Source organism: Cetorhinus maximus, chromosome 1 (genome assembly GCF_964194155.1).
Source record: "Cetorhinus maximus chromosome 1, sCetMax3.hap1.1, whole genome shotgun sequence".
Classification (NCBI taxonomy): Eukaryota; Metazoa; Chordata; class Chondrichthyes; order Lamniformes; family Cetorhinidae; genus Cetorhinus; species Cetorhinus maximus.
The window spans coordinates 84,962,678-84,980,501 of record NC_135879.1 but is presented as its reverse complement, the minus strand read 5'-3'; the positions used below and the strand labels follow the sequence as shown (position 1 = coordinate 84,980,501).

At 43.7% G+C, this 17,824-nt stretch overlaps 1 protein-coding gene across 1 annotated transcript in view; it reads left to right on the top strand.

The window, feature by feature from the left end:
• The window catches only part of prss12 (serine protease 12), a 251,895-nt gene that overhangs the window by 169,844 nt on the left and 64,227 nt on the right, over positions 1 to 17,824 (top strand). Inside the window, exons 8-9 of the mRNA XM_078546933.1 lie at positions 2,586 to 2,727; positions 15,599 to 15,804. Coding sequence (XP_078403059.1) covers positions 2,586 to 2,727; positions 15,599 to 15,804 — 348 coding nt within the window. The remainder of the gene's footprint in view (positions 1 to 2,585; positions 2,728 to 15,598; positions 15,805 to 17,824) is intronic.

Below are 17,824 nucleotides of genomic sequence, written 5' to 3'. Positions count from 1 at the left end.
GCATAATTAATGGACTTGACATTCATTATCCCCACAGGCACTCTCCATTTTGAAGTCATTACACTGAGTGATGCTATTGAAACCATCCTTCCACAACTTGTTAATTTCTGACATGTTTTAGGTGCTCTTTTTTGCCTTTATGGTTGTGGGTTCCCATTGGCGATATCCATAATTGTGGTGAATACTGAAGGTGACCTTGTTATAAGGAAGGGTGACACTTTTGGAGGGCTTCTTACTCTGCAATTCTGCCCAATGAGAAGGGCAAGAGTAGAATGTCACAGTGAGGCTTACCACAGCCTCACCACACTGATAAAGGTTTCAGTCCCCCCACACAAGCCACTGCTACTGTCTACTCCTTCCCTACCTACTGAATGCAAATGATGGTGGTGAGGGGTCCCTGTGGATTTACCTTCTTGCTGCTTATGCTACTGCTGTTTCCAGGGAAATTGATGTCAGACCCCAGGAGAGTAGCAGTAGCTGCCGTGAAGTGCCACCATAGAGAGAGAGGCCTTCTCTCCCTTCATTCTGTTCCCACCGAATTTAATGTTGAAGGCCACAGTCTCAGTGGATCTTGATTTCTGATCTTGGAAGCACTTCTGCCCCTTGGTTGATCTTCTGAGTTGCAGAAGTTTCCCCATTATAGCATGGCATTTTTTACATCAGGGGCCTCCTCTTGACAGGGGGATTGCTCGTGGGAGACCGTGCACATGCTTGCACAGAGCCCTGACCCAGGGAAATAGGTCAATGCTGGGAGAGGGCAAAAGCAGAGGGATGGTAGAAATCTCTCAAGGTATCATGAAATCTCCCAGAAATTCTTTCCTCCCAGAAACTCTGGCTGCATGGTTGTCAGATGGAAGCTTCCATATGGTCATAGAAGAGACATTACTGAATATTGGAATGCAGATTTGTTCCACTTGGCATGTCACTGTGAAGAGGTGCTGAATGGAGCCCATCATTGCATCACAGTTGAAAAGGGAGTGAAGGTCACAGGGAGAGTTGTCCACAACTGGTAGCAATTGTAGAGGGCCTGGGAGACATCTTCTGCCTTCTTCTTAGGCATAGATGGTACTTGGCCCCAAAGAAGGGGAGAGCTTTTAAATAATACATATTTGAGCCAAATTAATTTCCCTCTGACATTCAAGCAGGTCTTACCAGAAGATCCTGTATGTAATCTCAGAGTTGTTCTCTATATAATTCTACAAGAGCAAGAAAATTTCACAACCTGAAAATATAATTGCTCAAGATATACGTCTGTTACATTTAAAAAGATGTGAATGTACCAGCTGGATCCAGATATCACAAATGTGCTGCTTATTTTCTTGTCCATGTAAATTAATTTCAGTATAACATGGTGTGGGCCCTGTCAGTACAGCCTGATATTTACTATATCCAATATGATCTCATAAGTACAGGAAACACAGGAAATATGATTGGGCAAAGCTATGTTGGAAATATGTTGTCTTTAAAAAAGTACAATATATGGTATTTGAGTAATCTATGAAACCAGGCTTCAAGTGTAGACTCTCTCCTTTATGAGGCCCATACAGGGAACTTGGATGGGCCTCCCATGACTTTCTGTCCAACTTGAAAAATATGTGGGGCGAATGCCTTAATTTCTGAAGATAATTTTAACCTAACACTTCTAACAGGATCATTTGCCCATTATGCATACCCGATCAAATATAAAATTAAGTGGCGTGGAAAATGGACAGCTGTTCCCGTCCAGTCAATTTCCAGCTGGATGGATTAAGTTAAGATTGTCCCCTCTTATTTGGATGATTCCTAAATCCAACTATCCCAGCAGGGATTGGCAGTGCCAGGAAATACATCTATGGATTTCCTGTGGTGTGCTTCCTGTGAACGTTGATCGACACCGAACTTGAGGCTTCATGCGGCCATTCTTACATACACTCCAGATGGACGGGGCTTTGCAGGGATTGGGAACATAATTTCAGAAAACCACGCGGATCAAAATTACGCTGGCCCCACTCTGTTGACGGGAGTGCAGCAAAACGGGTCTCAAATGCGCCGATGGTGGAAGATCCAGGTCCTGACCCAAATTATGAGGGCAGGTTTATCCACATATGTGGAACAGGTGACTCATCCCTATAAGTGGCGGGTGGGTGGTGGGGGGGGTGGGGGGGAGGAGGGGGGCGGGTGGGGGTGCTTTGTTGCCCTACCTGATGGAGGCCTGGAAATTTGGAGCAGTGGGCTGAGATAGACCGAACCTATGGAGGCAGGCAACATTTTGAAGGCTGGTCCTAGGGAAGCACTGAGCCACTGACGTCCAGCCAAGCCATCTATCCCTGAATAGATTACCTTTACTGCAAGAGTTCAGGGGCCTTATCTGAGGCATGAACAGGACTTGCCTCATCTTTCAGATGGCAAGTGTCCTGTTGAGGCCTGCCAATTGTGTACAAAAGATTTATTCTCTGGAGAAGGGACAAAATCGGAGCAAAATGGGATTCCACCCTTTTCTAATCCCCGTCTGGCAATTCCACTGTTCGTGTGCCCCGTTTCAATTGGGATTTCAGACTGATGGTTCTTTTAGAGAAAAGATTACTGATGCTTTTGCCATCTACCAGGTCCCCCTATCAGATTGATGGATGGAGAAAATAAAAAAGAAGGACGTGTTGAAATTTTTATCAATGGCCAGTGGGGAACTATTTGTGATGATGGATGGACTGACAAGGATGCCGCTGTGGTCTGCCATCAGCTGGGATACAAGTAAGTAAATGTTAGATCAGACACAGGTGCTGTGTGTATCAAGGGAGCCTTTTAAATAATCTAAAACATTTAGGCCCCCATCTAGTTGTTTAAATAATTTGAACGTAATTTTTAGTCATTTAAATTAATGATTGCCAGCATATTTTTTTTCCAGACCTGATTAGATTTTCTCCTCCTGGGATTCCAGGTGAGATTTTAAGTGCTTTACATGATGAAAAATAAGGCTAGGATAATATGAAACCTGGTGCCATTTTTGCCAGTTCATGTGTGTATTGAAAAATATGGGTAAATGCTGAAATAGTAGCATAATGTACAAAAAATTCCAAAGTAAAAGATACGCAAAACATAGCCAAAACAAACTATAAATTTATAATCTTGGATTTTCCATGTGAGTTCTCCTGATTGTCCACCATTTTGTCAGTGGAAGATCAGTGACTCTCCCAAGAAAATTGCATTTCTGACTATTTATACAGCTTCTCCAGAGTGTCTACTCATCAAAATAAAACAAGAAAATTCTACCCCATGATTTAAAAAAAAATTCATTTACGGGATGTGGGCTTCGCTGGCATGGCCAACATTTATTAGCCAACACTGGTTACCTTTGAGAAGGTGGTGGTGAGCTGCCTTCTTGAACTGCTGCAGTCCGTGTGGTGTAGGTACACCCACAGTGCTGTTAGGAAGGGAGTTCCAGGACTTTGACCCAGTGACATTGAAGGAACGGCGATATATTTCCAAGTCAGGTAGGTGAGTGACTTGGAGGGGAACTTCCAGGTGGTGGTGTACCCATCTATCTGCTGCTCTTGCCCTTCTAGATGGTAGTGGTCATGGGTTTGGAAGGTGCTGTTGAAGGAGCCTTGGTGAATTCCTGCAGTGCGTCTAGTAGATGGTACACACTGCTGCTACTGTGCGTCGGTGGTGGAGGGAGTGAATGTTTGTGGATGTGGCGCCAATCAAGCGGCCTGCTTTGTCCTGGACAGTGTCAAGCTTCTTCAGTGTTATAGGAACTGCACTCATCTAGGCAAGTGGGGGAGTATTCCATCACACTCCTGACTTGTGCCTTGTAGATAGTGGACAGGCTTTGGAGAGGCAGGAAGCGAGTTACTCGTCACACGATTCTGAGCCTCTGACCTGCTCTTGTAGCCACAGTATTCATGCGGCTAGCCCAGTTCAGTTTCTGGTCAATGGTAATGTCCAGGATATTGATAGTGGGGGATTCAGTGATGGTAATGCCATTGTCCATCAAGGGGCGATGGTTGGATTCTCTCTTGTTGGAGATGGTCATTGCCTGGCACTTAGGGGGCGCGAATGTTACTTGCCACTTGTCAGCCCAAGCCTGGATATTGTCCCCAAGTCTTGCTGCATTTGGACATGGACTGCTTCTGTTTCTGAGGGGTCGCGAATGGTGCTGAACATTGTGCAATCATCAGCGAACATCCCCACTTCTGACCTTATGATGGAAGGAAGGTCATTGATGAAGCAGCTGAAGATGGTTGGGCTGAGGACACTACCCTGAGAAACTCCTGCAGTGACGTCCTGGAGCTGAGATGACTGACCTCCAACAACCACAACCATCTTCCTTTGTGCGAGGTATTACTCCAACCAGCGCAGTGTTTTCCCCCTGATTCCCATTGACTCCAGTTCTGCTAGGGCTCCTTGATGCCACACTCGATCAAATGCTGCCTTGATGTCAAAGGCAGTCACTCTCAGCTCACCTTGTGAGGTCAGCTCTTTTGTCGATGTTTGAACCAAAGCTGTAGTGAGGTCAGGATCTGAGTGGCCTTGACAGAACCCAAACTGGCCGTCAGTGAGCAGGTTATTGCTAAGCAAGTGCCGCTTGATAGCATGGTTGATGACTCCTTCCATTACTTTACTGAAGATTATTGATGCCCAGTCTTGAGTTGCTAGATCTGTTTGTAATTCGCTGGTTTGGATTTGTCCTGCTTTTTGTGTACAGGACGTACCTAGGCAATTTTCTACATAGCCGGGTAAATGCCAGTGTTGTAGCTGTACTGGAACAGCTTGGTTAGGGGCGCAGCAAGTTCTGGAGCACAAGTCTTCAGTACTATTGCCAGAATATTATCAGGGCCCATAGCCTTTGCAGTATCCAGTGTCTTCAGCTGTTTCTTGATATCATGCGGAGTGAACCAAATTGGCTGGAGACTGGCAGCTGTGATGCTGGGGAGGTCCGGAGGAGGCCGAGATGTATCATCCACTTGGCACTTCTGGCAGAAGATTATAGCAAATGCTTCAGCCTTATCTTTTGCAATGTTATGCTGGGCTCCTCCATCATTGAGGATGGGGATATTTGTGGAGTCACCTCCTCCAGTGAGTTGCTAAATTGTCCACCATCATTCATGGCTGGATGTGGCAGGACTACAGAGCTTAGATCTGATCCATTGGTTGTGGGGTCGCTTAGCCCTGTCTATCACTTGCTACTTGTGCTGTATGGCACACAATTAGTCCTGTGTTATAGCTTCACCAGGTTGACACCTCATTTTTAGGTATGCCTGGTGATGCTCCTGGCATGCGCTCCTGCACTCTTCATTGAACCAGGGTTGATGCCCTGGCTTGATGGTAATGGTAGAGTGTGGAATATTCCAGACCATGAGGCTACAGATTGTGTTCGAGTACAATTCTGTTGCTACTGATGGCCCACAGCACCTCACGGATGCCCAGTCTTGAGTTGCTAGATCTGTTGCTAGATACTTACTTCTATTAACTGATTATAACATTTCAAGAGGTATTATAATTTAGTGAAGGAGAGTGTCTTATATTTTGGTAAAACATTCTGTTCTTGTCAGGTGCAAGGTTAATGCATCGGACAAGAACAGATCAAAGAAGTTTCAAATTTGCAGTCCCAATGCTTGCTGACTGCAAGTGTGTAGCTCGCTGTGCATTCGATCATGCAGACAATGCACCTAAATTTCCAAAATCCGTTTGTGGAAGGAAAGGCTTGTAGTCAGTAGCGTGATGTCAGAAAATTACCAAAATTATGCTGGTTTCATGTCATACATCTCGCTGTGGTGTTACTGACAAGATTTGACTGCTGTGTTCTGTTTTCTCACTTCTTTTGGGGTTTGGCCACTCAGTGGTTTGTTTCTGTTTGCACTTAATTTTTTTGTTATTCTTCTGATACTGGGGTGGGAGCTGGTATCTTCCTCTGTTTTTTTTAAAACCTCTTCTTCGCCTCTTCTGTGTCCGGGGAGATCTGAACATTCAGAAATGTGGGGTAGAGTGCATTATAGAGGATGGTACATTAGATTCTAATTAATGGGAAACACCATTGTGAATAGGTTGAGGAGGGGAAGTTTCAGAGATTTGCAATCAGACTTTTTAACATAATATAACAACAACTTGCAGGGTGAGGGTTGGAAGAAAATTTAATTGGAGCAGAGACAGCTACACAGATGAATCTGGCATTTTTGTCTGAGTTCTTCCGATCTCCCACCCCCTGCCCTTGCTGCCGAACCCCCTCCCCCACGACCCCAATCCTGCAACCCCCCTCCCGCCTGTGCCTGGGTTCATGCCAATCCTTGGCCTTGGTTGGTGTAGTGCCTACAGCAGCCACCACATTCCCAGTGGTGCTGCTGAGCAATGAAGCAGCAGCTCTCGGCAGACGGGAATTCTGCCCCGGGGTCCTTGATCTCGGTGACGGCCATCCACTGCCCTGATTAGCACTTAATACTGCGTCCCTTCCCAAAAAGGCTGTACCTGGGTCTCCAGCCAGTTGGGTGATACTCCCGACATCTCTGTTAAATAGCACCCAAGAAGTCATTTGAAATTTATTCATTGGAATGGGAGAAGTTATTTGGGTCAGTAGTGACAATTATGTTGTGATGTGTGTTGTCATGAAAAGCAGATTACAGCCATAAATTACTTATGGCATAATGAACATTTTTTTTAAAAGACACTGAGTAAAGGATAGCTGACAATGTAAAGTGACCATTTTCTGGAAAATTCCTACGTGGAATATACTGATGGACCTGTTCTGAGAGAACATGGAATGTTGCAACTGAAAAGGTATCATGGCCTTCTTCAAGCAGACATACTTGAAAGGGAGATAGGAAAGATGCAAAAGACTGAACTTTAATCTCCTGAGGTTGCGGAGGCAAAAGACTGATTACCACATCTCAGCAGGCATCTAAAATCCATCTCCTGTTGACTTAAATATCAGAATGCATAAATAGTCCTGATATGAATGCAAGACTATTTCCTCTCCTGAAATACACAGGAGAAAAATGGGTTTAAAAGCTAGTTGCAGGGCAATGCAGTGTGTGCTGGAAGAGTGACAGCACAAGAAGATCAACTAGTTACCCCTGCAGTTGCAGGCGAAGTCTCTCTCTCTCTTTCTCTGTTGCTGGAGGCAAGGCTGAGCAGAAGCATCAATCAAAAAGGATATAGGACAACCTTTTCAGCTACCCTGCAGAACCAAATATCTCCAAAACTAACTTCGAAACTGCCAAAGTCAACTCTACCGAAATCACCCAACTTAATGGCCACAATGTACCACCATCTATGCCTCACGGACAAGCCACAGACTGATTCGTATATTCTTAAACTTTTATTTGGAGTCTTGCTTCTCATCTCTGATCTGTGTGTATGCGTGTTGGTTTTTATTTTTTCTTGGGTTTTAGTAACTAATAGACTTACTCTTTCTTTGACTTAAGAAAGCCTGGTTAAATTGGCTCCTTCTAAGAAATAGCAAAGTTGAGCAGAGTGGCCATTGGACATGAGTGAGAGATTTTAGATGAAGAGTGAAGTTGATTGAAGGCAGATACCAAAGGGGTAGAAGGAGAGGCTAAAGTGTGACAAGCTATGTCATCACCATGATGGTTTAGCTGCAACAAGTGATAAAAAGGAATTGCAATTTGGCTGCATGGGTTTCAGATAATTAAGGAATCATAGGAGGTTAATTCATTATGACTCATTTTCATACACATAACGGACAGCATATTTTCAGTGCACATATGAACTAGGAGGCCTGAGCAGAAATTGGGCCTCAAACCTCAATGTAACAATTGGGGCATGTGTTGCACCTCCATAGACAGCTCACATATGTGATCAGATGCAATTTGGTCTGTTTGTCCCACTAGCAGTAACCCTGGGGTTTGGAGATATGGTAGGGAAAAGAGAGTGGAAGGTGGGGGTTGATCATGGGAGACAATGAAAAGGAAACCTATTGGTTCGGAAGCAGCAAACTCCTGAAAGCCTGAGCAACACAGGCCTAACACTGGCTCCTGTCAGCACTATTCAATTGCTCCAATGGTTTCCTCGACCTGTGTGATGTCTTTATTAATGTCCTCAAGAGGCTTTACTCCTGTTTTATGTAGCTGCTAGACTCGTCTTTTAAAGGCTCTGACTATGTTAGTAGTTGCCCCAATGCACTTGTAAATTAGGCCATTGAGCCACTAAGTTTGTCATTGGATATAACGAGGGTGAATTTCCCCCGTATGGTTTCTTACTGGTTAATGGCTATCAATGCGTGTGGTGATCCTTGATGAGAAATCCTTTACCTTCATGAAAACAATGGGGCAGAGTTTTACAGCCCCCTGCCAGCAGGTTTTTAACCAGTTAAGGGCCAGTTCCCGCCTGGCTTCAATTCTGAGGCTGGTCGGTGAAGTTCAGGGGCAGGGACAAGCCCAGCAGGTCACCCTGCGCCTCTGGTGAGAAGTGGGGTGGGTGGTGCCTCCCTCAAGGGCCCCCTTTCCACATCGGGCACCGCCCCAAGGTATGCCACTCCCCACGGGTTCTCCGTCTCCCCCATCGGCCTCTCCATCAAGACCACCACCCACCTCGGGCCTCACCTATCCATAAGACCATAAGACATAGGAGCAGAAATTAGGCCTTTCGGCCCATCGAGTCTGCTCCGCCATTCAATCATGGCTGATAAGTTTCTCAACCCCATTCTCCCGCCTTTTCCCCGTAACCTTTAATCCCCTTAACAATCAAGAACCTATCTATCTCGGTCTTAAATACACTCAATGACCTGGCCTCCACAGCCTTCTGTGGCAATGAATTCCATAGATTCACCACTCTCTGGCTCAAGAATTTTCTCTTCATCTCTGTTCTAAAAGGTCTTCCCTTTACTCTGAGGCTGTGCCCTCGGGTCCTAGTCTCTCCTACTAATGGAAACATCTTCCCCACGTCCACTCTATCCAGGCCTTTCAGTATTCTGTAAGTTTCAATCAGATCCCCCTCAACCTTCTAAACTCCATAGAGTATAGGCCCAGAGTCCTCAAACGTTCCTCATATGTTAAGCCTTTCATCCCTGGGATAATTCTCATGAACACGTAGCCTATAAAAGGTCAGATATAACAGTCGTCCCTGCTTTGAGACAATACCCGCACATACCTTGTTCTGGGCTCTGGGACTTTGAATCTGTGAACTGCTTATAGTTGCAGCCCTGGCCACAGCTGCAGTTGGCACTGCTCAGAATACAGAGCTGCCAGCCAATCAGATCGGCAGGCAGCTCTCTGAGATGGGACTGCCACTCGAATGTGGGGCGGAAGTCCTGCCTCCAGCCAATAAACGTTCCTTGGACTGCTAAGTGGCTGTGGGGCTGCTATGATCGGCAGGGATGCATTTCCCAGCGAGTCTTCAGGTGGTGGGGTGGAAAACCCCGCCATCTGAAAAATCCTCCAGATGGAGTTGACCTGAAGTACACTACCGCATGGACCTCCTGGCATTCCCTGCTAACCAGGGCAAGCTGCATATTGCGATGGCTTCCTTCCACAGGGAAAGATAGGAAGTTGTTACCCCTTCCAAACATAGTGGATATCAGGCCTGCGGCTTCTGCCTGATTTGACAGATGTTTCCTCAGTTGATATGGAAGGTACGTAATTCCTGCAGTGTTGATGTTCACTTCCATAAATACAGCGGTTCTAGATCCAGATGAGCTATGCCGATCACTGTGCAATGAATTGCACAGCTCTGTGTCAGCCTTTCTTGTGAATCAGAAGCAGCAATGACAGAACTCTGAAATGTCTGGGTGCAACTCTTAGGGTAGCGACGTGCATGGCTAGAAGGTTGTAGAGGTCAGGTCAACTCCACTCACTGCTCCCTCAGGAACTTCTCCCATCATTTTAATGTTGCAGCTTGTAAGAAGGTCCCAAATGTATGTGCATCCTCCCCTCTTTGTAAGGTGCATGTCAGGGCCACCAGAAACCAATGACGAGAGAAAAACTTATAAATGGAGCTCAACATAATAAAACCAACTATTACATTTTGGAAAATGCTTCCACAGGTTCCTGAAAATTGAACTTAAATGAAGCATAGTTCCTTTGCCAAAACAAAAGAGGAGGAGCAAACAAGATGCAAAATAGTGCAGCCAAAGCTATGGATAGCACTCATGCTGTCAGCAGAACCTTGGCCAAAGTCAGAAAATCTGACCAAATGTTTCTGAAGCCTGCAAATACCTGTCAAAAGATGACTGTTCACGGATTGTTTTATGGATTACTTTCCCTCACAATAGCCTATAAAAGGTTAGATATAACAGTCGTAATATTTGAGAGAATGTTTTCCTGCCCAGGGGTTACCCTTATGGTTGAACAAGATTGGTAAAACCATTTGAAATAAGAATGCACAGCAGGAAATTCCATCAGCTTTCTGCAGAATTAAGTTACTGTTGGGCAATCACAGCCACTCCAGAAATGAGCTGAAATATGCTATAATTATTTCAACATTTACTAAATGCTATTTAGCATTACTCTGGGTGGCCTTTTCACAAACAGCCCAGTGTAGTATCTGGCAAATACGCTCTGGGGTGGCCACCGCTCTTGTGCATCTCGTAGGTCCTCTTATAGGCAGTACACAATTTGATTTATTTTTCCACATGAAGGTTAAAGATGTCAATACTTGAAAGCTGAACAGCCAAAGTCAGCAACAAACGCCGCCAGCCTAGATAAAGCAGTGCCAGAAGAAAAGTAAAATTAGTTTAGATCTACACAGATTTAAAAATGTGTCTCAACTCCTTTCCTTCTCCTCATCTGCCACACCAAGTATGACATTTGCATTTCATACACCAGCCAATGTGAGTGAGAGTACTTTTAATGCCATTTAGTACCCCATTAAGTGGATTTGTTCCTACTAGGGACTAGAATAAGATTACCCAAATTCATTTAATTTAGGAGATTTGCACGCAGCTTTCCTACTCCTTAGTTTTGCACTCAGACCACTTGCTAATAGTGGTGTCACGGATTGCTGCAAAATAAAGACATTGTGAATTTACTTACAATTCTGATCCTGTGGTCTGGCACAATCTACACATGAATAGAATGAAAGCCTTTCCTATTCATACATTCCATGGAGTTATTGAGGGGCGGAGGTGGGGTAGTTTTCTGATGTAGAAAATGCCTCTAGTGGTGATTTTAGAGGATGAGGATGTGTGAAAATTGGATGGTGCGATAACCACAGCCTTGAGCAGCACTGTTCCTGCAGTAGAGATTTACGTGAAGGTCAGGCTCAAAGAAATGTTGTAACATTGTGACAGCCTCTTTCCTGAAGGATAGGTGAGGAAGGGAAGCTTCAGGGTTCCATGAGATTCCGCCCACAATATACTGTATTTACTTCGTAGAAGTTTCAGCTAACAATATTTAGTAAGCATAGGGTACAGAGAGCAAATGATTTTAATTTCTATTCAGTTTATTGAAACATTAGTTTACCAGGCAGTGAAGTTTGTAGTCAGTGCACCAAATTTGAGGCTTATATTGCCCTCAGATCAGAGATAACGTGCCATATCTTATTGACTATTAAGCAGTACAATTTGTGCAATAGTTGGGCTTTGTTTCTATGATTGCAGTGTCTAAGCACTCGGCCAGCAGCCTAACCTTGGCTAACCTTACTGGGCCAATGTTGTCAAATTGCAACGCTGGGAATCCTTGCCTGCCAGGCCTGCATATCGTGAAATTATGAGCATATTGCCCAATATGTTCTGTCCATTTAAATTAATAATGACAAATCATGGGCAGTATGCCTTTGAATTTCGTGGTCTCTGTCTTTGTTCCAAAAGCAAGGATTTGTTTCTGGATACAAACGCACAAATAGGTGTGTGACAGGAGAATACCTATTGGTCCTTGCATCTTGTTCTATAAGGTTGTGATACCACAATACATACATTCCCCACCTCACCCTGAGCTATGTCACCCATTGGAAAAGGCCCAAACCAGAGAACTGATTGATAACATCAGGGACAAGCCTACACTGGAAAACTTTATTTTCCTATCTGTATGCAAGAAAAATGGAGTGCAATCAGGGTTAAAGAAATTCTTATGTACGAACATACAAATTAGCACCAGGAGTAAGCCAATCGGCCCCTCAAGCCTGCTCTGCCATTCAATAAGATCACGGCTGATCTGATTGTGACCTCAGCTCCACATTCTCACCTATCCCCGATAACCTTTCACCCCCTTGCTTATCAAGAATCTATCTACCTCTGCCTTAAAAATATTCAAAGACTCTGCTTCTGCTGCCTTTTGAGGAAGAGAGTTCCAAAGACTCTCAACCCTCTGAGAGAAAAACATTCTCCTCATATTTGTCCTAAATGGGCAGCCCTTATTTTTAAACAGTGACCCCTAGTTCTAGATTCTCGCAGAAGAGGAAACATCCTCTCTGTATTCACCCTGTCAAGACCCCTCAGGATCTTATATGTTTCAGTCAAGCCGCCTCTTAATCTTCCAAACTCCAGCGGATACAAGCCTAGCCTGTCCAACCTTTCCTCATAAGACAACCCTCCCATTCCAGGTGTTAACATCTTCAGCTGCTTCATCAATGACCTTCCTTCCATCATAAGGTCAGAACTGGGGATGTTTGCTGATGATTGCACAATGTTTAGCACCATTCGCAACTCCTCAGATACTGAAGCAGTCCATGTCCAAATGCAGCAAGACCTGGACAATATCCAGGCTTGGACTGACAAGTGGCAAGTTACACTCGCGCCACACAAGTGTTAGGCAATGACCGTCTCCAACAACAGAGTCCAACCATCGCCCCTTGATGTTCAATGGCATTGCCATCACTGAATTCCCCACTATCAACATCCTTGGGGTTATCATTGACCAGAAACTGAATTGGAGTAACTATATAAATACTGTGGCTACAAGAGCAGGTCAGAGGCTCAGAATCGGGCGACAAGTAACTCACCTCCTGACTCCTCAAAACCTGTCCACTATCTACAAGGCACAAGTCAGGAGTGTGATGGAATACTTCCCACTTGCCTGGATGAGTGCAGTTCCCACAACACTCAAGAAGCTTGACACCATCCAGGACAAAGCAGTCCACTTGATTGGCACCCCATACACAAACATTCACTCCCTCCACCACCAACACACAGTAGCAGCAGTGTGTACCATCTACAAGATGCACTGCAGGAATTCACCAAGGCTCCTTCAGCAGCACCTTACAAACCCATGACCACTACCATCTAGAAGGACAAGGGCAGCAGATAGATAGGAACACCAGCACCTGGAAGTTCCCCTCCAAGTCAGTCACCATCCTGACTTGGAAATATATCGCCGTTCCTTCACTGCAGCTGGGTCAAAGTCCTGGAACTCCCTTCTTAACAGCACTGTAGGTGTACCTACACCAAATGGACTGAGGCAGTTCAAGAAGTCAGCTCACCACCGCCTTCTCAAGGGCAACTAGGGATGGACAATAAATGCTGGCCCAGCCAGTGAAGCCCACATCCCGTGAATGAATTAAAAAACCTTCTCTGAACTGCTGCAACACATTTACATCCTTCCTTAAATAAGGAGGCAAATACTGCACACGGTACTCCAGATGTGGTCTCACCAATGCCCTGTATAACTGAAGCATAACCTCCCTACTTTTGTATTCAATTCTCCTTGCAATAAGCAATAACATGCTATTAGTTTTCCTAATTACTTGCTGTACCTGCATATTAGCCTTTTGCGATTCATGCGCTAGGACACCCAGATCCCTCCACATCTCACACCTCTCAAGTCTCTCATCATTTAGATAACATGCTTCTTTTTTTCCCTGCCAAGATGGACAATTTCACATTTGCCCACATTATGCTCCATTTGCCTGATCTTTGCCCACTCAGTTAACTTATCCATGTCCCTTTGCAGCCTCCTTCACAACTTACTTTCCTACCTATCTTTGTGTTGTCTGCAAATTTAGCAACCATACCTTTGGTCCCTTAACCCAAGTCATTTATATACATTGTAAAAATTTGAGGCCCCAGCAATGATCCCTGTGGCATACCACTCATTGCGTCTTGCCACCCAGAAAAAGAACCATTTATGCCTACTCTCTGTTTCCTGTTAGCTAACCAACCTTCTATCATGCCAATATGATACCCCATACACCATGAGCTTTTATTTTCCCCAAAAACCTTTGATGCGGCACCTTATCAAATGACTTCTGGAAATCAAAATACAGTACATCCATTGGTTCCCCTTTATCCACAGCTTATGTTACTTCTTCAAAGAACTTCATTAAATTGGTTAAACATGATTTCCCTTTCACAAAACCATGTTGACTCTGCCTGATTACATTTAATTTTTCCAAGTGCCCTGCTATAACATCTTTAATTAAAGTTTCCCAGGATTGATGTTAAGCTAACTAAGTTAACTGGCACATAGCTTCCAACTTTCTGTCTCCACCCCACCCCCCTCCTTTTGCATAAAGGAGATATATACGCCATTTCCCAATCTAATGGAACCTTCCCCTAATCTAGGAAATTTTGGAAAATTAATACCAACGCATCAACTATCTCACTAGCCACATCTTTTAAGACCCTAGGATGAAATCCATCAGGAACCAGAGACATGTCAGTCCACAGCTCCAACAGTTTGCTAAGTACCACTTCCCTGGTGGTTCCTTCCTCCCTCCCATTTCCTGATTTAGAGTTATTTCTTGGATGTTACTCGTATCCTCTATAGTGAAGACTGATGCAAAACATTGGTTCAGTCAATTCACCTGCCATCTCCTTATTTTCTATTATTAATTCTCCAGACTCACTTTCTATAGGACCAATGTTCATTTTTTTAACTCTTCTTTTTAAAGTATTTAAAGAAGTTCTTAATATCCATATTTATATTTCTAGCTAGCTTTCTCTCATATTCTAATTCTTCCCCCTTAATTAATCTTTTAGTCATTCTTTGCTGTTCTTTATATTCTGTCCCGTCTTCTGACCTGCCACTCATCTTTGTGCAATTATATGCTTTTTCTTTAAGTTTGATTCTATCTTTAACTTTTTAAGTTAACCACGGATGGTGGTCCTGCCCTTGGATCTTTTTCTTTCTCATTGGAATGTATCTATTTTGTGCATTCTGAAATATCCCCTTTAATGACTGCCACTGCATCTCTATTGACCAATCCTTTAAATTAATTTGCCAGTTCATTTTGGCTATCTCTGCTTTCATGCTCTCATAACTGCCCTTATTTAAGTTTAAAATACTAGTCTTGGACCCACTCTTCTCTCCCTCAAACTGAATGTAAAATTCAAGCATATTATGATCGTTGCTTCCTTCGGGGTGCCTTCACTATGAGGTCATTAATTAATCCTATGTCGTTGCACAATACCAGGTCTAGCGTAGCCTGCTTTCTGGTTGGCTCAGAATGTGCCATTCTAAGAAACTATCCTGAGAACATTCTAGCAACTGTTGATTTTGTTTGGAATATTTTATTTTTCTCCCTTGGCTCATCTGGAACATCATGATGCACCATCCTCATCAAAAAGTGAAAGCAGGAAACTGTCTCCTGGGCGGCCTGACAGTGCATAGGACTTTAAACATAATTTCAAGTGTGTGATGTTTTCTTTGAAAAGAATTATATTAAAAATGTGTTAATGATAAAATAAGTTGTAAGGTCTGATGTCTTCTTTTTTGTATCACATGTGCTTTGCTTTAAGGGGCCCAGCCAAGGCAAGGCCGCTGGCTTATTTTGGAGATGGTGTGGGGCCGATCCACATGGATAATGTGAAATGCACTGGGACTGAGCAAACATTGTCAGATTGCATCAAGCAAGATATTGGAACACACAACTGTCGACATAGTGAGGATGCAAGTGTGATCTGTGACTATAGTGGCAAAAAAGCAGGAAACCTATGGGACATAGGTGAGCGTTTTTGACTTTTATTAACTAGATTAGTTGTTTAAGTAATTATTGTGGAGGAAGATTTCCTCTGAGCAGTAGGTTTTGTAAAATTATAAATGTCTCGCTATAAATAAGTTGGCACATTTGCTACACCGAGTGCACAGAGGTAATCTTCCCCTGTGTTGCTACCTGATCTTGATCACAACTGAGAACAAATGGAAGCAAAATTGCTTTTACCTTAAAGGGCTAATTTTATAAGGCACTGTTGTCAGTGCCAAGTTGAACCTTAAGGGTAAACACACGTTGAGAAATTGGGCGAGCGTTATTTACAGAGGACCACATTATGTGCTAACTTAAGCACCGTCGATTCCGAGATAGTGTTGATGGCAAATTGATGTCTCATTATTGCTCAGAGAATGACGTAAATGGGTTCCTCATTGGATCTTACAGCTTTCTGCTCACCTTCCTCGTAAAGTGCTGCTTGGTGATTTAAAATGAGAATTTCAGTGTCTGAGTGACATGTAGGAGGGAGCTTTTTAAAAATGAGAATCACTTGTCCATTTTTGGTCATAAAATATTTCTTTGCTTATTCTTTTGCCTTGCCTGCTATTTTATTGCAAGATTTTGACTTTGGTTTTGATATTATTTTTTGCTTCACAGCAACATATTTCTCAAAACGGTCTCATTTCCAGCAGCTAACTTTCTTGTAATGTGGTCAGCATGGGCACTACTTTGGAATTGCAATGGCATTGCTAGATCAACTGTAATTGGAGGACCATCAACTAACTCATTGACAGCTCTTTGCACTGGAAGACCAGCAAGTTGAGGGTAGACCAAAGAGCGTCTTTCACTGAGTTGGTGATCCTCCAGCAGCAGTTGATGTTTATCTTGGTGGTGCACCCCTGGGAACAACCCATAGAGCACTGAGGCCTACGTTACAGAGCTCCTTGGGATGAACCTCAACAAAAATCTCTGCATCTCATTTCAGACCATCACATATGCACCTGTCACTAGCCTCGTAGTGATGTTTGCTGGCCTAGGCAGCCCTTCTTGAACATGCCAGAAAAGGCCTGTCTTTGGTGCCTCCACTTCTCTTGGAGACTGACCAGCAACAGCTGATCAGGGCTCTCAAGAGCAGGGTTTTGAGGACACCAGTGCACTGAATAGACCATCGAAAGTGACTGTAACCACTTGCCTGAATTGCCAAACAATGTAAAAGTCCTTGCACCCACTTCACAATGTTACACATCGCTTTGGCCACAATATGCCTTGGTGGAGGCTGACGTATAATTAAAACCCATTGTAAACTTTATGAAGGTGAAGTGATATTTGCTGGCAGACACCTACCCTTTTAAGTGTTTACATCCCTTTAAACTTAAATTGCTGGCCGACATTTATTTTTTTCTCCAGCATAAGGCAGAAGATGTGCTGAGAGTTTATGCTTTTTTTTTTAAAAAATATACTTTATTCATAAAATATCTGGAAGAACATTACAAAACATTTCTAAATCGCCATCACAAAAAGTGCAGTCAGATTCAACCTTTACACATGGATCACAAGGTGCTTCAATACAATCAATGAATATTACAATCATTTCAATATGGTCATTACAGACAGTCAGAGAGTGCAATGGTATTGGAGTTATCGACATACATCATGTTGTACTCTGAGGCGCTTCAATACAATTATAATACAATTAGTATTCAATGCATATATTCATTGTGAGCCGTACAGCCCGAGGGGTCTATACCTTTCCCAGCCGCTGAGAGTTTATGCTAATTATTTAGATGAGCTGACCCTGTGTGCTGTTGTCTCACTGCTCTGTGGGCTAGCTTGGCTGAAGCAGCGAGCCAACATTTCCCAGGCACAGATGTTGCCACTATCACAAAATTGGGCCTTGTGTCTCTGCAGTGCATGCTCATTTCATCATTAATCAGACTAATAGGTCACTGATATGGATGAGCCACCATATCTTGAAAATCCTTCAAAAGTACGCCTACAGGTGATTGGCTGGCTGTAGTAGGACTGTGCTGCTGTACTG